The following is a 21,826-nucleotide window of genomic DNA, read 5'->3' as shown; positions in this document are numbered from 1 at the left end:
TGGGACATGGAGTGTGTCCAACCTGATTACGCTCTATCTACCCCAGTGCTTAGAAGAGTGCCTGGCACATAGTAAACACTTAACAAATACCATAATTAAAAACAAAAAACCTAAAGAAAAGAAGAGGCAAGTCAGTGTTTGCCACTGTGAACCCAGTTAATTATAACTGTAGTTCTTGGAAAGCCCTTACTCTGTGCCAAGCACTGTTCTAAGCGCTGGGGTACATACAAGGTAATCAGATTGTCCCACGTGGGGCTCACAGTCTTCATCCCCATTTTACAGACGAGGTCACTGAGGCAACCTGATTAGGGTATAAGATAATCAGGTTGGACATAGTCCCTGTCCCTCATGGGGCTCACGGTCAAAGTAGGAGAGAGTAGGATCGAATCTCCATTTTACGGTTGAGGAAACGGGGGTGCGGAGAAGTGCAGTGACTTGCCCAAGGTCACCCAGCAGACGAGCGGTGGAGTCGGGATGGAAACCCAGGCCTTATGACGCCCAGGCCTGTGCCCTCTTCACTAGACCGTGCTCTTCTGTAGCAGTCGGAGAGTGCCCGATCTGTTTGATGAGTATGGTAATAAAGATATTTATTGAGCGCTCAGTGGATGCAGTGCACTATACTGAGGGCTTGGGAAAGGGCAACAGAGGAGGAGACGGTGCTTCCTGACCACAAGGAGCTTCCACTCCTCTGCAGAATATCCCTCCAGAGTCTCCATCCTTATGGAAGAGAAGCAGTGTGGCCTAATGGAAAGAGTTCAGCCCCGGGAGTCAGAGGATCTGGATTCTAATCTGGGCTGCGCCACTTGCCTGCTGTGTGATCTCGGGCGAGTCACTTGACTTCTCTGGGCCTCAGTTCCCTCATCTGTAAATTAGGGATTAAGACTATGAGCCCCATGTGGGACAGGGACTGTCCAGCCTGACCAGCTTGTACCTCCCCCAGCGCTCGGTACAGTGCCCGGCACCTAGTAAGCGCTTAATAAATTCCACAGTCATCGTTATGATTGTGTGGGTGGCCCCCAGGGCTGCTACCAGCCTGCTCGGCAGCAAACCCAGCGAGGATTTCCCTCCCCACAGGCCTCTCTGTCCTTCTGCAAGCAACAGAACAACGTCAGTGCCCGGGCCGTGTTTTTGTCCAAGACCCAGAGAGGATTGAAGGAAGGTACAGAAAGAGCTCCGGCCCCAGGTAAGGAAAGGCTGGGGGACCCGGGGTCTCGGGGATGGAGGCTGGTAAGCCCCCCATCTCCTGGGCGGTGGCTTCGGTGGTCCTTCTGGGTGAGCGCAGGGGTGCCGCCTCTCCTCTCAATAGTCAGCAGCGTGGCTCAGTGGAAAGAGCCCGGGCTTCGAATCCCGGCTCTGCCACTTGTCAGCTGTGTGACGGTGGGCAAGTCACTTCACTTCTCTGGGCCTCAGTGACCTCATCTGTAAAATGGGGATGAAGACTGTGAGCCTCACGTGGGACAACCTGATTACCCTGTATCTACCCCAGCGCTTAGAACGGTGCTCTGCACATAGTAAGCGCTTAACAAATACCAACGTTATTATCATGACGATGGTCAAGCGTTCAGTACAGTGCTCTGCACATAGTAAAATGGGGATTAAAACTGCGAGCCCCACATAGGACAGGGACTGTGTCCACATTGCCTTGATTCTATTTAGTCGCCATTGTTTTTACGAGACGTTCTTCCCCTCGACTCTATTCATCGCCATCGTCCTCGTCTGTCCGTCTCCCCCGATTAGACCGTAAGCCCGTCAGACGGCAGGGACCGTCTCTTTCTGTTGCCGACTTGTTCATTCCAAGCGCTTAGTACAGTGCTCTGCACGTAGTAAGCGCTCAATAAATACTGTTGAATGAATGAATGAACCCCATTTGCTTAGTACAGTGCCTGGCCCGTAGTAAGCGCTTAAATACCACAATTATTATTATTATAGTAAGCGGTCAAAAAATACCTTTTTATCCAGGATCTACTAGATGCCCAATACTGTGCTAAGCACTGAGTAGCTGCCAGATAATCAGATCAGACCCAGTCCCTGTCCCCTACAGGGCACACAGTTTAAGAGGGAGAACAGGTATTTTCTCTCCATTTTCTCTTTTTCTCTCTAGAAAAAGCACTCTTCTAAGCGCTGGGGTAGATACAAGGTAATCAGGTTGTCCCACGTGGGGCTCACAGTCTTAGTCCCCATTTTACAGATGAGGTAACTGAGGCACAGAGAAGTTACCTGGCTTGCCCAGGGTCACACAGCAGACAGGTGGCAGAGCTGAGATTAGAACCCAGGTCCTCTGACTCCCAAGCCTGGGCTCTTCCCACTAAGCTGCACCGCTTCTCTGATCTCTGAATCGATTCTTGAAGGGGGCACTCATAAATACATTCATTCATTCAGTCGTATTTATTGAACAGTTACTGTGTGCAAAGCACTGTACTTAGCGTTCGGGACAGTACGAGCGCTTACTATGTGCACAAACGTGCAGAAGCTCATAGTACGGTGCTCTGCAAGCCCTAAGCGCTGAATAAATACGACTGAACGAATACAATATAACAGTAAAGAGACACATTCCCTGCCCACAGGGAACTTGCTCATAATCATAAGCATAATAACTTTGGTCTTGATTGAGCACTTACTATGGGTCAGACACTATATTAAGCGCTGGAGTATTTACAAGATAAGCAGGTTGGACGCGGCCCATGTCCCACGGAAGACTCACAGGGAGGGAGATCAGGTACTGGATCCCCGTGAGAGAAGCAGAGTTGCTTAGTGGAAAGAACCCGGGCCTGGGAGTCAGAGGTTGTGGGTTCTAATCCCGACTCCATTTATCAGCTGGGTGACTTTGGGTGAGTCACTTCTCTGGGCCTCAGTTCCCTCATCTGTGAAATGGGGATGAAGACTGTGAGCCCCACGTGGGACAGCCTGATTACCTTGTATCCATCCCAGCGCTTGGCACATAGTAAGCGCTTAACAAATACCATCATCATCATCATCCCCATCACCATACAGATGAAGTAACTTGGGCCCAGAGAATTGAAGTGACTTGCCCAAGAACACGGAGCAGGCAGGCTTCAGAGCGAGGATTAGAACCCGGGTCCTCTACCTCCCAGGTCCTGACTCCTTCCATTAAGCCACGCTGCTCATGCCTGCATCTAGAAGAACATCTCCATATTATATTGTTATATTGTCCTCTCCCAAGCATTTAGTACAGTGCTCTGCACACAGAGCGTGACTGACTGAGTGATCATATTGATCCTGCCTAGATCAGTCAGGATTATTTCCTCGGGCAAACGTGACTTATCCAAGTTCTCCCTGCCCGACAGTTCATTCGTTCATTCGGTTGTATTTATTGAGCGTTTAATGTGTGCAGAGCACTGTACTAGGCGCTTGGGAGAGTACAACACAATAAACAGGCACATTCCCTGCCTAAAACAAGCTTACAGTCTAGGGGACTTTATCTACGTTCCTCTCACTTATAGTAACATCATATACCAAGCGCCTGCACTGAATGCGGAGCACTGTACTGACCGCTTGGGAAAACACAACCGGAGCATAATCAGTCATATTTAGAAGACACGTTCCCCGCCCTCAAGGAGTTTACACTCCAATTAAAAGCCGTGTTAACGAATCTTGATTCTATTGCTATTGTTTTTGTCCGTCCGTCTCCCCCGATTAGACCGCAAGCCCGTCAAAGGGCAGGGACTGTCTCTATCTGTTACCGATTTGTACATCCCAAGCGCTCAGTACAGTGCTCTGCACATAGTAGGCGCTGAATAAATACTACTGAATAAATCGAATGAATCGGAACCAACCCGGCTGAGAAACCTCCCTCTTCTCGGTATTTTCCTCTTTAGGTTCTTATGAGATCAATGAGTCGCTGGTGACGGAGTCGCCCAAGACGCTGAAATCTTTTTTCCAATCCAGGACGAGACGGGAATTCAAGGTGGCTTCCCTCAGCCCGGGGCCAGCAGCCTATTGCCCCAGCGGCCCTCTTCAGGCCCCGAGAAGGGCCCCTGGCCTGTGAGTCCCTCTTGAATCACCCGTGGGGGTCGGGGAGGGTCGGGGCGGGGGGGCCATGCCAGCGCCCAGCGAAGACCCCTCCTGGCGAGAGGCTTCGCCCCTTCCTGCGGGTATCCGCTCTGTGCGGTCACTTCACGATATCAGGATGATGTTCGTGATGGAGTTTCCCCTCCACTGCTGGCTTGATAGCTGACTCCTGAACAATTTAGAAAAGATTATTATTAGTAGTAATAATAATAATAATGATGGTACTTGTTAAGCGCTTACTGTGTGCCAAGTACTGTTCTAAGCACTGGGGTAATAGTAATAATAATGTTGGCATTTGTTAAGCGCTTACTATATGTTGGGGTAGATTCAGGGTCATCAGGTTGCCCCTCGTGAGGCTCACAGTCTCCATCCCCATTTTACAGATGTGGGAACTGAGGCACAGAGAAGTTAAGTGACTTGCCTACGGTCACACCGCTGACAAGGGGCAGAGTTGAGATTCGAACCCAGGACCTCTGACTCCCAGGTTGTCCCACGTGGGGCTCCCAGTCTTCATCCCCATTTTACAGATGAGGGAACTGAGGCCCAGAGAAGTGAAGCGACTTGCCCAAAGTCACACAGCTGACAAGTGGCAGAGCTGGGCTTAGAACCCACGACCTCTGACTCCCAAGCCCGTGTTCTCTCCACTAGGCCACGCCGCTTCTCATTAGTAATGATTCTCATATTATTATCGTTATTCTTATTAGCGGTATATTTGCTCAGCGCTTACTGTGTGTCAAGCACCGTGTTAAGCCCAAGGTACAAGATAATCAGGTCGGACGCAGTCCCGGCCTCACCTGGGGCTCGCAGTCGAAGGGGAAAAGGGAAAACAGGTGTTTAAAACCCATTTTACAGATGAGGAAACCGAGGCCCAGAGAAGTCAAGTGGCTTGGTGAGGTCACACAGCAGGCGAGTCCCACTCGAGTAGGGGTTTTCTTCTGACATCGACGACCGGTGGCTAACGAGGGCCGCGTATCCCACCAGGAGACCTTGCCAGATAAGTGCCAGGGTCGCTCAGAATGTCAACTCCGACACCTTGATAGCCCTGTGGCTGGGCAGCGTTGGACTGAGCGGTGAGCCCGGCCTGGGACTCCTATTTGCCTTTCATAATTCATTTTTTTTTTTTAAATGGGGTTCGGTGAGCCCTTGTTATTCAATCATATTTATTGAGCGCTAACTGTGTGCAGAGCACTGTATTAAGCGCTAGGAAAGTACAAGGCAGCGATAAAGGGAGACAATCCCCGCCCACAACGGGCTTGCAGTCTATTAGGTGTCAAACACTGTTCTAAACCATTCAGGTTAGACACAGTCCCTGTCCCACATGGAGCTCATAGTCAAGTAGGAAGTAGAAGGACCTGGGTTCTAATCCCGGCTCTGCCACGTCTGCTGTGCGACCTTGGGCGAGTCACTTCACTTCTCCGGGCCTCGGTTCCGTCATCCGTAAAACGGGGGTTAAGACAGTGAGTCCCGTGTGGAACAGGGACTGTGTCCGTCCTGATTAACTTGTAGCTACCCCAGTGCTTAGAACAGTGCTTGGCACATAACAAGCGCTTAATAAGTAATAATAATAATAATGTTGGTATTTGTTAAGCGCTTACTATGTGCCGAGCACTGTTCTAAGCGCTGGGGTAGACATAGGGGAATCAGGTTGTCCCACGTGGGGCTCACAGTCTTCATCCCCATTTTACAGATGAGGTAACTGAGGCTCCGAGAAGTTAAGTGACTTGCCCAAAGTCACACAGCTGACAAGTGGCCGAGCTGGGATTCGAACCCATGACCTCTGACTCCAAAGCCCATGCTCTTTCCACTGAGCCATGCTGCTTCTCTGATTACCGTGATTATTATCGATTGGCAGAGCAGTTGGCAGAGTTAGGGTTAGAACCCAGGTCCTCTGAGTCCCAGGCCCGTGCTCTTTCCACGGGAAAACTTTGGCGGAGACGTCCACTCCCCCCGGACTCCCGCGCGGTAGGCCGAGCTGCCGGATCGTGCGGACGCCTGAGTCCTCGGGCTCCCGGAGAGGTAGCACGTGGGGTTTCTGGGGCAGGCGGGATCGCCCTCTCCCCGTGAGTCACCGTCACCGAGAGCGTTTACTAGCTTCCAAGAGGTCTTAAGAGGAGGGCTGGACCGGCCTCTTGGGTTTCCTCCCCTCGAAGACTTCACCCTCCGTCACACCGGTGACTCAGTGATCCAGGCGGGCCGGGCGGAGGGTTTGGGGAGCTCCAGATGGGCTCCCGCGGTGATGTTGCCTCACACTCTCTGGCGAGGAGACCGAGCCCTGCCTTCCTACGCCATCCCCCGTGCTACTTCCTGGAGTCTCATCAACCATCAGGCCGCTCGGACCCGAAAGCCCTGGCCGGGCCGCTGACCACACCTCCGGCCGACCCCCCTCACACCCTCCACGGAGTCCTTGGCTCGATACGGGGTGCGGCTGTCTGACCCATCCCTATTTTCATTCATCATTCGGTCGTATTTATTGAGCAGCGACTGTGGGCAGAGCTCTGTACTAAGCGCTCGGGAGAGCCCGATACAACGATAAACAGACGCATCCCCTGCCCACGGCCAGCTTACGGTCTAGGGGGGAACGCCGCAGGCTGGTCCGGCTGAGAGGAGCCCCGGAATCCTGAGGTTGCCAGGGTTTCCCGGGAAGGCCGGGAGGGGCCATTTATGGAGCGCTTACTGTGTGCAAAGCACTGTACTAAGTACAAGGAAACCCTGCCGGGCCTTTGGATCTCAAAGTGCCTCAGTCTTCTCCCCACCCCACATCTCTCCCTTGAGGCCTGTGGACAGGGTTTGTGGTTGGTGCTAGAAACTGGGGGTGGGGAGGAATCATCCCAGTGTACAATATAACAGACACATTCCCTGCCCACAACGAGCTTGCAGCCTAGAGAATAATAATAATGGGATTTATTAAGCGCTTACTATGTGCCGGGGACTGTCCTGAGCGCCGGGGTAGATACGAGGTAATCGGGTTGGGCACGCGTGGGGTTCACAGTCTCGATCCCCATTTGACGGATGAGGCAACCGAGGCCCAGACAAGCGACGTGACTTGCCCAAAGTCACAGAGCAGACAAGTGGCAGAGCTGGGATTAGAACCCATGATCTTCTGACTCACCGGCCCGGGCTATAGCCACCGGGCCACACAGCTTCTCTGGGCTCAGACCCAAGGCCCCGGGGCCGTGACCGTCAGAGGAGGGGACCCCTCCCCCCCCACCAAAAAAAAACCTGTCACCGGGTGCTGACACGCAGCCCGGCTTCTCGTTCCCCATCCAGGAGGAAGCACAGGCTGAATTTCTCCGCACCGGCCCTGGCTCTGCCGCCCCAGCCCCCTCTGCCCGGGCCCGGCCAGTACGAGATCGTGGACTTCTCCGGGCCCCCGAAGCAGGACATCTCCAGCGCCGTTTTCGTCTCTGGCACCAGGCGCTGGGCAGGGCCTCCGGGCCGGGGCACCATCCCCGGACCAGGTGAGAGGACGATCGTAGACACAAGCTCAGTGGGGAAACCGAGTCCAGAGGGAAAGCGTGTCCAACCCGATTTGTATTCACCCCAGCGCTTAGTACAGTGCCCGGCACATAGTAAGCCCTTATAAATACCACTATCATTGTTATTCATTCAATAGTATTTATTTCATTCATTCAATAGTATTTATTGAGCGCTCACTATGTGCAGAGCACTGTACTAAGCGCTTGGAATGGACAAATCGGCAACAGATAGAGATAGTCCCTGCCCACTGACGGGCTCACAGTCTAATAGCGTGATTGTTATTAAAGCAGCCCTCATCCCGCGCGGCCCAAGGGGAGGAACCCCGGGTTCCGGTCCCCGCTCGGCAACCGCCCAGCCCGGTGACCTTGGGCAAGTCACTCGATCGTTGTGACACGTTGGCTGAGTGCCTCCTGAGGACGAGGCGCCACGCTAAGCGTTTGGGAAAGTACAACACGGAGAAGTGATGTGTTTCCTGTCCACGAGGCGTTTATACTCTACCTCGTATTCCTCGTGTAAAATGGAGATACAGTACCCGTTCTCCCTATTTCACAGGTTGACAGCCCGGAGTCTGGTCTGGTGATCTCACAGCTACTCCAGTGCTCGGCGCAGAGCGAGCGCTTAAGAAATACCAGAGTTATTATTTTCTAACCGTGCCGGCCCGGCCGAGAGCGCGGCTGCCCAAACTGATCGGGGGAGTGAACTGATTTCATAGATTCGGGGCCTGGGCGGGGGGAGAAAATGTCAATGTCCGGCTGGAGGACAGGCTTATCCATCAATCGGTCAGACATTTTTACAGAGGATTTACAGGGAGAAGAGCACTGAACTGAGCGCTTGGGGGGGAGCCCAAAGGGAGTTGGTAGACCCAAGCTATGGGGTTTCGGGTTGTGGGATTTTTCCATAGCCGATTACGTATGTGCGCGTGTGCCTGTGTGCGTGCCGGCAAGAAACGATTGCACTAGCACATCGAGGCTTTTACAGTGGGCGTGAAATCAAAGCGTCCTTTTGTTCACCCACCAGCTCCCACCATCCTGCTCAAACCCCAAGTTGGCATGGCAGGTAGCCGAAAGGGTGGAAGGAGGGCAGGAGCAGGACCGAAATGGTCTTGGAGGCCAGGGGCAGGTGGCAACCACTTCCCCCGGGCCCTTTCCTCTCCTCCCATGCACACGTAATCTCACCCCCACACAAACACACCCACATAACCCGCACACGCACGGGCCCACCCGCCCTCACGGAAGAGGCTTTGGACACGCTCCGGCCCAGGTGTCGAGGGAGGACCGGGGGCGGATCCGAAACTCGGTCAGTCCCACGTCGGGCCCGTCGCCCGGAGAAAAGAGCCGGTGTCCCAGGCTCGTTCCCACCCGGGAATGTGGGCGTCAGAGTTTGGGATCCCCTGATGCCGTGCTCTGGGCAGGAGCCTCCGACCCCCGGTTCAGTCAGTCGGTCAGTAGGTTGTATTTAATGAACGCTTACTGTGTGCAGAGCACCGTGCTTAGCATTTGGGAGAGGACAGTATAGCAATATATCAGGCACATTCCCTGCCCACAACTAGCTTAAAGTCTAGAGGAGGAGGTTACAGTCTACTACATCTAGTCCTGGCCTTCAGACAGGCGTTTCCTGGGAAGTAGGATCAGTGAGGGGACAAGGTGGGAAGGGTGACCTCACCCTTCCAAAAGACCCCCGTGTGGCTCCAGAAGAGGAGGGAGCCCCACTGCCGGGATGACTAGCACAGGAGAAACAGCGTGGCTCAGAGGACGGAGCGCGGGCCTGGGAGTCAGAAGGACGTGGGTTCTAATCCCACCTCCGCCACATGTCCGCTGTGTGACCTCGGCCCAGTCGCTTAACTTCTCCGCACCTCAGTTACCTCATCTGTAAATGGGGATGAAGACTGTGAGCCCCATCTGGGACAGGGACTGTGTCCAACCTGATGACCTTGTATCTACCCCAGCGCTTAGAAGAGTGCTTGGCACGTGGTAAGCACTTAAGTGCCACAATCATTGTTATTATTTTCATTATTATCCCCCACAAGCCAGTCGGGGGCCGCAGGGACCATGGGGGCAGGAGAGAGGGTTCAGGGGGGACCCAGACCAGGCCAGGACCGGCTGCGGTGACTCCGTGATGGGGCCGCGTGCCGGGGAGATGAATGCCGCGCTCTCGCCAGCCAACGTCAGGAAGGCCAGAGTCTTTCAGCTCGAGCCCAAGCCCCACGGGGAGGCCAGAGGAGGCAGGAACGGGCCTCAGTTGCTCCCAGAGGGCAGGGCGTGCCAGCCGGGGAAAGCTCAGTCGCCAGCTGCAGAGAAACTAACGTCCGCTTTTCTGTTCTGAATCCGAGAGACAGACGACAGGCAGACAGAGCCACCTCTGGGAATCCTCCTAGGTTTCCCCACCCACCTCGGGCAGCCATCTGAGATCTCAGAATCCCCCGGGTCGCCTTCTCTGGTCAGATCTCTCGAGTCCAGCCGTAGTGTAGGGAAAAGCCCGGGTCCACCCACCCCATCATCCCTCAGCTCCCGTCACCCTTGCCCTCAAGGAGCTGGTTTATCTGTAAATTATTTCCGTGTCTGTCACCCACCCCCCAAAAACTGGAAGCTCCTTGAGGTCGGGGGTTGTGTCTACTCACTCTACTGTCCTCTGCCAAGTGCTTAAGTCCAGTGCTCTGAACACGTAGGCGCTCAGTCAATACCATCGATGGAGCGACTGTGAGCTCTTGAGCGCCCTGCCAACTCTCCTGTCCTTTCCCAAGGGCTTGGAACAGTGCTCTGCACAAAGTAGGGGCTCAATCCATTTCGTCGATCGACTGATCGCTAATGGGGGAGGCAGAGACGTACCGTGACGAAGCAGAGAAGCTGCGAGGTCTAATGGTTAGAGCACGTGCCCGGAAGTCAGAAGGACCTGGGTTCTATTCCCAGCTCCGCCGCTCGTCTGCCGCGTGATCTCGGACAAGTCGTTTAACCTCAGCGTGGCCTAGTGGTTAACAATAATAATAATCATAAAGGTATTATTAAGAGCTTACTATGTGCCAAGCACCGTTCTAAGCGCTGGGGTAGATACAAGGTAATTAGGTTGTCCTGTGCGGGGCTCGCGGTCTTAATTCCCATTTCACAGATGAGGTCACTGAGGCCCAGAAAAGTGAAGTGACTTGCCCAGGGTCACACAGCAGACAAGCGGCGGAGTCGGGATTAGAACCCATGACCTTCTGACCCCCAGGCCCGTGCTCTATCCACTTCACCTTGCTAGGAGTCAGAAGGACCCGGCTTCTAATCCCAGCTCTGCCACTTGTCTTCTGTGTGATCTCGGTCAAGTCATTTAACGTCTCTGTGCCTCAGTTACCTCAACTGTAAAAATGGGGTTTAAGACCGTTAACTCTATGTGGGATAGGGACCGTCCAACCTGATTAGCTTGTGTCTACCCCATTGCTTAGTACAGTGCCTGACAACTAGGAAGCGCCTAACAAATACCCTTATCATCACAGTGATTCAGGATCAGGGTTCCGGTCTCTAAATCCTGGAATTCTGTCTTTGCAGCGTATTACAGCCCCGAGAGGCTGGGAAAGCAGTCCTTCCTTTACAACACCGACAGCAAGTGGATTCCGGTTCTGTAGCCACGGCCTCCAGGCCCAGCGGAGCCCCAGGACCCCCCCATCCCTAAACCTGTGGAGACCCTCCACCCCCACCTCTCCTCCCATCCCGCCCCGCCAATTCCAGAGGGAGACGTAGACCCATCCCATCTGGTGCTCCCACCAGATCTCCAGGCCTGGCTCTGGGCTCGCCAACCGGAAAACGATCGGTCTCCCCCAGGTTTTCCTCCCACGGGGAGCATTCGGGGAGACTCACTGGATAACTCCGTCAAGGTTTCGTCTCAACGCCCCTCCCTCCACATGTGCTGAACCCATTGCCACCTCCCCAACATCCGGCCCACAGAGGAAATCGTCACCCGATCTTTGGGATCCCCGGGCCTGCCGGAGCCGGGTGGGCCCTCGAGGACCACTCCCCCCGGGCGCCCGGGCCGGGAGGATCCCACCGTCCCGCGGACCAAGGACGGAGGCCGCTCAGCACCTCGGGCCAGAGAAGATCGGGAGGTCGGAGACAAACCGGATCGAGGAAACGTTCGATTCTCCCGGCCCAGGAGCCCAGACAGACCAAGGTTTCCCCGACCCCTGGGACATTCCACTAACGGGATACGGGACCTGGAGCGGACAGAATTTGAATCCAGTGGGACCTGAAGCTGGAAGGCCCTAGAGCCAGCGGGGCTCGGAGCCAGAGGGACCTAGAGCTAGCAGAACGCAGAGCCGACGGGAGGACGTTTTCCGTTCCGCAGCCCCCGGCCCCGCACTTCGGCCTCGCCGTCACCCAACGGCAAAGCCGCCCGAGGTCGTCGACGGATCACCCCGGCGCTATAACGCAGGCGGTCGGCCCTCCCGCCCCTGCCTCCCTGCCGCTACGGGGGCCCCAACGGGCCGAGACCCACCGGAGCCAGGGGGTGTAGTTCTGGGAAGGGCTTAGTGCAATTACCAGGTTAACTCCTCGAAAACACAAGTGGGCTCATACTTTCACATGACCTCTGACCCGCCCAGACAGACTGCTCCATCACCCCCGCGACTGACCCTAATCTTCAAAAGGTGTCGAGGCGCTCCAGGTTAAAAGTCAGAAATGCTCGGGCGCGCTTGTCGGCCGTGTTTTACACAATCCTTAACGCACCTTAACGCGGTGATTTCCGCCGCGGGAAACGAACCCGTTCGAAACCAGCGGGGAACCAGCCCGGTGAAGACCCTCCCCCGGGAGGGAGTTTATCACAACCGGACGGTCAGAGAAAACATTCCTCCGTCCCCTCAGCCCACGGCTCCATGCAGCCCGGGACCGACGCCTTAGGCTCTTCAGGTGAAAACCCTCCCTTCCGGCCTGCCAGATGGACCCCTCAGATCTGACCCGACTCCCGCCTTCCTCCTCAGCATCCTGACACAGATATCAGAACTATTTACCTCATTAAACCGAATTTTCTATGCCGACGAATGATTTGTCCTCTCTGGGTCTTTCCAAAATAGAACTGAATTTGAAGCGATCAGAGGAGTACCGCTTGGGAATGGGTAAAACTCCTCCTCCTCGACTCCCCCGGGCCGCTCGGACGGGGAAACCGGGCTTTCGTCTCCTGAAAACGTCCAGCCGCTGGGCTGACCCCATCCGAGACACCGCCGGGGGGGGGCCTCGGCCTCGGCGGGTTCGGGGCGATCGTCGAGAAAACCAAAACGGGCGACCTCCGGGCTGCCGTACGTAGGGACTGTGGGAGGCGAAAGGTCAGGCTTAGGTTAGGGTTACGCCCGAGGGAGGGTGGCCAACGTCCCATCGAAGAGTGCCTCCCCTTGAGGTCTCGGGCGAGAGCTGTTACAATCCCAGAGCCCAGAACATTCAGATACGGGACCAGCGAGTCGAACGTATTTATTGAGCGCTTCCTCTGGGCGGAGCACTGTACTGAGCACTTGGGAGAGTACAGTGGAGCAGTGTAACAGACACATTCTCAGTCCACAACGAGCTCGCGGTCTAGAGGACCAGACTAGCCTGCCCGTTACTTAGTAAGCACTTACTATGTGTCAAGCAAGTAAGCGGGCCAGGAGCTCAGCACATAACAAAGCCCGCGCTGACGATTTTTCTACACTGGCCCCGATTGACAGCCCAAGTGACCGCGGCCCAGGTCAGTTGCCCCTTGAACCACGGCAGCTCCGGTAAGGTCTGAGTTCCTGGCGATCAGATCGCCCAGTCGGCCCGCTGGCCAAAGCAAACGGATCAAGGTTGGGAGCTGTACAGAGTCAAACCTTTATTACTAAATAAGAATATACAAAAAAAAAACCAAAAACAACAGTTTAAAAAATAATACACTGAGAAATGTGAAACAGCACATTTTTTGAAATGATAAAAATGTAACCGTGTAAAATATAAAATGTGGCATATTTGTACAATATATATCTATATATATATATATAATATAAAAGGAATCACAAATAAGAAATGTATAAAACAGTGACGTGGTACAATCAGAGTCCTGGTTTTAGAGCTATTTTCAGCGTTGTTGGCAGCAGTGTGGGTCCGCGGAGGGGTGTGTGGGTACGTGTTTGTCTGGGTGTGTGGGCGGATTTGTGTGTACGTGTCTGAGGGTGTGTGTGTAGGAGCGGGGGCCTGGTTAGGCAACCTTAGGTTTCCAACGTCGTCCCCTTCTCTGGAAAATGGCGCTTTCCACCAGCGTTTCCCTCAGAGCCGGCTGCTGTCGACGTCTCTGCCCGAAGCGGCTGAGAAGCCCCCCGCCCGGAGCCAAGACAAACGACGGCGGAACAAAAGCCGAACCAAAGCGTCCAGCCGTCGGTCCGGGAGGCGGCAGCGGACGTGGACCGGCTCTCGCCGACGGGCACGGCGACCGGGCCGCGAAGGGAAGGGGGGGGCACATCTCCGTCGCCGGAGCAACCGGATAATCCCACCGAAACCTGCAGCGAGGCCGAAGTCCGACGTCGGCCGAGTCTCGGAAGTACTTCGTGATTCGCCGAGCGCCTCCTCCGGGGGAACGCGTTCAAGTAACGGCAGTGAGGCAGTGAGGCGTGGAGCGAGGTTGGGTTCGGTTTGCTGTCGCTTCGGCGGCCGAGGGGGGACCGAGGGGACCCTCCGGCCGAGTGACGTTCGGGCCTACAGCTCCTTGAGGATGATCTGGATTTGGCTGCCCGATTCGGCCATGTCTAGCAAGAAGGCCATGTGGTTGCTGTAATGCTGGATTATGTTGTTGTCCATGTTGACCAGGATCCTGGAAGAGAATATATGACGGCATCCGTTAGGGGTTTCCCGTGTGTCGAGCACTGTTCCAAGCGCTGGGGTAGATACGAGATCATCAGGTTGGGCGGAGTCCCTGTCCCACATGGGGCTCACGGTCCTAATCCCCATTTTACAGAGGAGGGGACTGAGGCCCAGAGAACCGACTTGCCCGAGGTGGCACAGCAGACGAACGGAGGGGCCGGGATTAGAACCCGGGTCCTTCCGACTCCCAGGCCCGTGCTCCATCCGCTAGGCCACGCGACGGAGCACCTTCCTGCCGACCTCGGGCCGCCCTGAACCAGAGCTCGGGCGTTGACCCGAAAGCTACTGACGTTTCTGGAAACTTCCCCAACGACAGCGGTCTCCCACCGGCCGGGGCGGGTCCGCGCCTGCCTCGCTTTGGACCGACGGGCGTCCCTCCCGCCGGCCCCCCGTCACCGTGGGCCCGGCCACGCCGGGACTCTCCCGCACCCCCGAAGGGGCTCGGCCGAGGGGAGCGGGGGGTGATTTCAGGCCGGAAGTCCTCACCCTCCCCCATCCGTGGTTCGGCGGGAGGCTGAGCTGTGTCACCGAGGTGTGTCCCCGAGCCCGGCGTTGCACAACCAGGGAGCCCGGCAGACTGAGGCGACAAACCGAAACTTTGATCCCGCACCCTCCCTGGGTCCTTCAGTCAGTCAGTTGTATTTACTGAGCCATCCCAAGTGGGAAATGCCCACCTGCCCCCTCCGGGTACAGAGAGCGGTGGCCGGCACCTGAGAGGAAGGGCTAGTCCTGGAAGGGGACCCCGACTTGTTCATTCATTCAGTGGTAGTTACTGAGCGCTTACTGTGCGCAGAGCACCGTACTAAGCTTTTGGGAGAGTACAACAGAACAGTAAACATTCCCTGCCCACAGTGAGCTTACGGTCTAGCAGGGGAGACAGACATTAATAGAAATAAATGACAGATAGGGACAGAAGTGGTGCGGGGCTGGGAGGGGGGCAAGAATAAAGGGAGCAAGTCAGGGTGACGCAGAAGGGAGTGGAAGAAGAGGAAGGGGGGGGGCTTAGTCAGGGAAGGCCTCTTGGAGGAGATGGGCCTTCAATAAGGCTTCGAAGGGGGAGGGAATAATTGTCGGTTGGCCGGGAGCACTGGAGGAAACTCGGCCTTCTGACCCAGGCGGCTCTGGCTTTATTTCTGCCTCCCGCTGGAGTGCCAGAGACCCAGCTGAACGCCACCTTGTGCTCCCAGCCTTTCTTCCCCTCTCCCTATTGACAGCACGCCCCCCACAACCTCTCCCGAGAGGCCGAGGAACCTGACGAGAACGACTCGGGGCCTCCTCACTTGGCATCTCCGAGGGCGAAGGGGGCAGAGCGGGAGGGAATAGACTGGGACGGGGACGGTGTCCAACCTGATTCACTTGTATCTGCTCCGGGGCTTAGAACGGTTCTGTTGCCGACTTGTTCATTCCAAGCGCTTAGTACAGTGCTCTGCACATAGTAAGCGCTCAATAAATACTATTGAATGAATGAATGAATGCTTGACACATAGTAAGCGCTTAACAAATACCTTAAATAGAGTTAGAGGCAGCGTCAGTGTGGGTCGATGGACGGGAGCTGGCCGGTGCACCAAGACTCTGCCGGCAGAGTCCATTTGGTCTGGGAGCCAGGACAACTACGGTCGTTCAATCATTCAATCCTATTTATCGAGCGCTTACTGCGTGCAGAGCACTGTTCTGAGCTCTTGGGAAAGTACACTACAACAACGAACAGTGACGTTCACGGGCCTGGGAGTCAGAATCCCGGCTCTGCCACTTGCCTGCTGTGTGAACTTGGGCAAATCACTTCGCTTCTCTGGGCCTCAGTTCCCTCACCTGTAAAATGGGGGTTGAGACTGTGAGCCCCACGTGGGACAGGGACTGTGTCCAACCCGATTTCCCGGTATCCATCCCAGGGCTTAGTACGGTGCCTGGCACACAGTAAGGGTTTAACAAACGCCACAATCCTGTTGGGGTTTGGTGCCCGCTCCCTGCGCAGAGGGGCCTCTTGTCCTGTGTTGGGAGCAGGGAGCAGCGAGTCCGGCCAGGTGGTTCCTGATGGCTTGTGGCTTCCTCTCGTCCACCCGTCACCACTCGCTCGGCCCCCGTCCCAGGGAGGTAGACGCTCGACCTCCCGAGAGCCCCCTCTGTGCCCCCTCTTGGATGCAGGGAAGTGGAATTATTAATTATCATCACGGTACTTAAGTGCTTATCGTGTGCCAAGCGCTGTTCTAAGTGCTGGGGTATCCTACAAGTTAATCAGGTTAGGCACAGTCCCTGTCCCACATGAGGCTCAGAGTCTTAATCCCCATTCTACAGATGAGGTCACTGAGGCCAGAGAAGTTTAGTGACTTGCCCAAGGTCACGCAGCAGACACGTGGCGTGGCCTTCGGACTCGCAGGCCCGGGCTCTATCCACTAAGCCACGCCGCTTAGTGGAGGAGGAGGTGGCTGCCGTCTGGGTGAATCCCGCCGCAGCCCGGGGGACCCCGGGCTTGCCTGGCCGCCCCCCCGGGGGCCCCGAGAAGCCGGGGTGGGGACAGATCCGCTGTCACCAAACCGACAGCCCCGCAGAATGCCTGACCCGGTGCTTCTGCCAACGCTATTCTTCTATCTGTCTCGCTCCCCATTAAAAGCCTGGCCGCCCGCCAGCAAAAACAATGTATTAGTTAATCTTTCAAGCACTCACTGATGCCTGCAAAGCTGATTGTATCTGCCTTTGTCCAGAGGACTCTCTGTAGAGGTTTATGAAAATAAACCCCGGCAGTTGATTAGAATTTCCTGTTCATCAGATTAAAAGCGAATCGGGGCCCAAGCAAGGACGGGGCCAAGAGCTGGATCCTCCTGGCCAGCGGGCGTTTGGGAAAGTTCTCGATGAGCTCATCCGAAACGATCCACCCACCGAAGTTCTGACGAACGTACCGGGAGCGTTTCTACCTCGGGAAGGGACCGTTCGCGAGAAGCCAGCTCACCCCAGCGTGGCCGGGACGGCCCGGAGAGTCGATTTGTTCAACTCTCGCCCGTTTGTAATAATGATGTTAGTAACGATGACGGTATACGGTAAGCGCTTACTACGTGACAGGCTCTGTCCTAAGCGCCGGGCTGGATACGAGCAAATCGAGTTGGACACAGTCCTTGTCCCGTGGGGGGCTCACCGTCTCAATCCCCATTTGACAGACGAGGGAACTGAGGTCCAGAGAAGGGAAGTGACTTGGCCACGGTCGCACGGCGGACAAGTGGCGGAGCTGGGATTAGAACCCATGACCTTCTGACTCCCAGGCCCCCGTGCTATCCACCGCGCTGCTTCCCCTCTGGGTTGGGGAAACCGGAGCCCAGACGGCGGGCGATGGGTTGAAGCGAGACCCCGCCACTCCCTCTAGGCCGTAAGCTCTCTGTGGGCGGGGAACGTGTCTGTTACATAAGTATATTGGACTCTCCCAAGCGCCTAGTACAGCGCCCTGCACACAGTAAACGCTTAATAAATACAACTGACAGACTGACTGACACTCACCGGGGCTGACACCATGGCTAAGCCCCTCTCCAAGAATCCGCCTCGCCCCCCCACCACCCTACCTCGGCTAAAGGAAGAGTAGTCATATTTATTAAGCACACACTGCGTGCAGAGCACTGGACCGAGCGCTGGGAAAGAGTCCCCAGGTGGGAATCAGATCCGTACCCCCAGCCCTCAAAGGGCTCAAAGATCTACGAGGAGCAAACTCTGGCCGGTCGGGGGAGTAGGCCGGCACAAGGCGGTCGGAGCGGGAGAGGCAGAAGCAGGAAGTCAAGGGAGGGTATGTCAGGCCGGGCCTGTCGGGACAAAGCCGAGATTTGCATTCGGCCGGGTTTCTAAGTCAGCCTCAGTGGGCATGTCGGCCCAGGCTGACGCGAAACCGAAACTTCACGGCAAACCCAGCCCCACGAGGATCTCTTCCCAGAGGCCACTTCAGAGAGAGCCGGGCCGGGCCAGTCCGACTTTCGGCCCCGGGCCCGTTCGGAGCCTCCGCCCCCGCCGAGATCGCCCCCGGCCGGGGCTCTGCCGAGCCTCTGAGAGAGAAAAACCCCCGGACGATAGCCGGAGGACAAATTCTTGAGGCCCTCCCGGAGCGATTAATAAGTGAAGGAGTAGATGGTAGCGTCTCGATGCCCCGCGAGAGAGGGATTCGGCGAGCCCGATCTCAGTTTCAGGCCGTCGTCGCTTCAGAGCGGGCAGGTCTTTCGGCCCGTCTGGAAGGCCGTTGGTATTATTTACCGATAATTGCTCCTAAGCGATAATTACCAAATCAGCGATCCCTCTGTAAACGGCTCCGAATTAGGGCTTAGCGGCCGGTGGCCGCCGCTTTCCACCTCAAGCGGAGGGATTAGGAGGAAGCTGCTTTGAGGTGGCTCGAGATGGGCTTTGGCTGAGGGGAGGCGGGCTGGGCCCCAGACCTTAGTCACCGGGCCTGACCCCGGCCCGGGAGGCCGGGAACCAGGCAGGGGAGACCGGGCCCCGGCTGGGCCCCGGGGCGGGTACCTGGGGGGAGGGAGGGGGCTGGACCAGATGGAAGCCCGTCTCCTCTGCCAACAGGGAAGAGAGGGAGTTGACGGGGTCTGGTCTCATTGACGCTAATCTCCCAGGTATGTGGGCCAGACACCCCCCGATGGGTATAAATTTACAGGTTATGGGGCGGGGGGGGGGGGGCGGCGTCACCCTGCTCTGTGACGGTTGATACAGCAGGTAGTGAGGTGCGAAAGGGGAGCCGGGCCAACCTATGGTCGGACTGGCTCAGGGGTTTCTGGGAAACTCTTCAGAGGAAGGGGCCAGGATGGAGTCTCATTTTTGTTTTTTAAATGGTATTTATGAAGCGCTCACTATGCGCCACGCACCGTACTAAGCACTGGGATAAATACAAGCCCATCGGGTTGGACGCAGTCTCTTCCACGTGGGAATCACAGCCTACGGCCACATTTTGTACATGAGAGAACTGAGGCGCAGAGAAGCGAAGTGACTGGTCCGAGGTCACAAGGCAGACAAGGGGCAGAGGCAGGATGAGGACCCAGGTCCTTCTGACTCCCTGGCCCCTGCTCCATCCATTAGGCGAGGCTGCTTTCCTCTCTCCTGCACCCGGGGCTCGGTCTTTCAAAATGGACTTCGGCCCAGAGAGAGCGGCTTGACCTTCCAGCCCCACTACCTCTCACTGGGGACCCCCCAACAATCCCAGGGGAGGGGAGGCAGAGATCCCGCTCCACCTGACCTTCCCAATCACTCCAACCCCTGGAGTACTTGAGCTGGAGATGGCCAGTTTATATTTCCACTCATTCCCACGCTGCCTCCTGCCCTTGGTTCTCACACCTTTGGGTCACCGTGTTTGTCTGCCCGAGAAGCAGCGTGGCCTAGTGGGTGGAGCACAGGCCCGGGAGTCAGAAGGACCTGGGTTCCGATCTCGGCTCCGCCGCTTGTCTTCCGTGTGACCTTGGACAAGTCACTTCACTTCTCTGAGCCCCAGTTCCCCTCATCTGTAAAATGGGAAGTGAGACTGTGAGCCCCAGGTGGGAAATAGACCGTGTCCGAACTGATCAGCTTGTATCTACCCCAGCGCTTAGTAGAGTGCTTGGGCACACGGTAAGCGCTTAACAAATACCGCAGCCAGTGCTCAATAAATATGGCAGAATGGAGACCCGAATGCTGGGGAAATGGGGAACTGAGGCATGAATGTCCCAGGGGATTCTAGGACAGGCCAGGAACCACCGCTAACTAGAGGGTGTCCAGAATGGGGGATGTGGGAACCCGCACTCCCTTGGTTCATACTGACCCATCTGTGTGGGTCTGGCCCGGCCCTCGAGGGGTCCGAGCACCATCCCCGCCCACCAGACCCCGCCGGAGAGGCAGAAGCTAACCTTCTCACTGGCCCTCCATCTCCCCTATCTCACTGCTGATCCCTCGCCCACGTCCTCCCTCTGGCCCGGAACGCCCTCCCTCCTCAAGTCCGACGGACGATGACTCTCCCCACACTTCAAAGCCTTATCGAAGGCCCACCTCCTCCAAGAGGCCTTCCCTGACTAAGCCCCCTTTCCTCTTCTCCCACTCCCTCTGCGTCACCCTGATTTGCTCCCTTTATTCCCCCAACCCAGCCCCACGGCACTCATGTCCATATCTGTCATGTATTTCTTTATACTGATGTCTGTCTCTCCCTCTAGACTGTAAGCTTGTCGCGCACAAGGAATGTCTGTTTACTGTTTCGCTGTACTCTCCCAAACGCTTAGTACAGTGTTCTGTACACTGAAAACGCTCAGTAAATACGACTGACTGACTGACTGAGCCAGCAAAGGCAGCACAGAGCCCCTCCAAGGCAAAGACGTTTGTATCCAGGCCGTCCTCACGTGCGCTAAGGCTTTAAGATCCCGTTCAAGTGTGGGTGGCTGGAGGGGGCCACGTCTCGGGAAGGGGGACCCGGGGGTCGCAACCGCCCCCTCGTTCCGCTCGCTGGCTCAGTCGCTACTCACCCTCGCTTGCACTTCTTGTAGACCTTGCAGATGCTTTCTTCGGGCAGGCCGTATTTTTCCGAGATCTGCGGGAGACCGGAGTAAGGTGAATCCCTTGTAGACCGTAAGCTCCTTGTGGTCAGCTCACTTGTCCCCCAACTCCCTTGTATTTTCCCAAGCGCTGAGTACAGTGCTCCGCACACGGTGAGCATTTAATAAATACCACTGATTGATCGATTACGTAGGAGGGTTTTCATTCATTCAATCGATCTACTGAGTCCTTAACGGCGTGCAGAATACTGTACTAAGCGCTTGGGAGAGTACAGTAGAATAGTAAACGGACCCATTCCCTGCCCACAGCGAGCTTACGGTCTAGAGGGGGAGACAGACAGTAATAGAAATAGAGAAATTAAATCACAGATAAGTGCTGTGGGGCTGGGTGGCTTCCGGCCCCCCCGGCTGCCAGGTGGGTTGTTTGGGGGAGACTTTAGAAAGTGGCTTCTGTGGCCGAGGGGTCTTCGAGCCCAGGTCCGTGCCCCTCCGTCCCCTCAGCTGACGCGTCCAGCCCCCCCTCCCCGGAGCCCATTTCCCCAGCCAGGGCCCGGGCGACACTCCGAGGCCTTCGGCTTTGAGTTTTCCTTTTGGGGGGGAATCCAAGGAAATGCCGAAACCGGTTCCCGAAGCCAACAAAGGCAGAAGTCTGTCATAAAGCGGCCATCAGATTATGGAGGATTTACGGTGTGTGCTTTGGAGAGGGGAGCCACTTATCGGCCCGGCGATACCATCGCAGAGCCCCGCCGCGGGGGTTCCTCCGACAGGATGGGGCCCAGACTCCGGCCCCCGACTACGGGGGAGCCGGGAGACACTGGGCCGCTCCCGATACCATCGCAAGGAGGATGCTTTTTTCTTTCACGGGGGGGGACATGGATGCATTTGGCTGAGAGGAAGGGTGAGGGCGGGAAGCCCCGGGCCTACAGAGAGAGGAGTCTGGCCCATCTCCCAGTTCTTCCCCACAGTCGGTTAGCTACTCTGGGCCAAACACTGCGCTGAGCGCCGGGG

General features: G+C 56.1%; 2 protein-coding genes across 5 annotated transcripts in view; one reads left to right on the top strand and one right to left on the bottom strand.

Moving 5' to 3' along the window:
• Positions 1-12,512, top strand: part of STPG1 (sperm tail PG-rich repeat containing 1) — a 30,299-nt gene extending 17,787 nt beyond the window's left edge. For 2 of the 4 annotated variants that reach the window (XM_029080408.1, XM_029080409.2), the window contains exons 6-9: positions 1,075-1,183; positions 3,837-4,002; positions 7,273-7,487; positions 11,028-12,512. In XM_029080408.1, the coding sequence (XP_028936241.1) occupies positions 1,075-1,183; positions 3,837-4,002; positions 7,273-7,487; positions 11,028-11,104 (567 nt within the window). In that variant the 3' untranslated portion in view covers positions 11,105-12,512. The remainder of the gene's footprint in view (positions 1-1,074; positions 1,184-3,836; positions 4,003-7,272; positions 7,488-11,027) is intronic. The other 2 variants (XM_007667945.3, XM_007667946.2) reach the window with 2 other exon arrangements.
• Positions 12,513-13,284: 772 nt separating this feature from the next.
• The window catches only part of GRHL3 (grainyhead like transcription factor 3), a 30,842-nt gene continuing 22,300 nt past the window's right edge, over positions 13,285-21,826 (bottom strand). The window contains exons 14-15 of the mRNA XM_029080240.2: positions 20,789-20,853; positions 13,285-14,283 (exon numbers count right to left, since the gene is read on the bottom strand). Of these exons, the coding sequence (XP_028936073.1) occupies positions 14,169-14,283; positions 20,789-20,853 (180 nt within the window). The 3' untranslated portion in view covers positions 13,285-14,168. The remainder of the gene's footprint in view (positions 14,284-20,788; positions 20,854-21,826) is intronic.

This window comes from Ornithorhynchus anatinus, chromosome 16 (genome assembly GCF_004115215.2).
Source record: "Ornithorhynchus anatinus isolate Pmale09 chromosome 16, mOrnAna1.pri.v4, whole genome shotgun sequence".
Classification (NCBI taxonomy): Eukaryota; Metazoa; Chordata; class Mammalia; order Monotremata; family Ornithorhynchidae; genus Ornithorhynchus; species Ornithorhynchus anatinus.
This window is presented reverse-complemented; position numbering and strand designations above follow the sequence as displayed.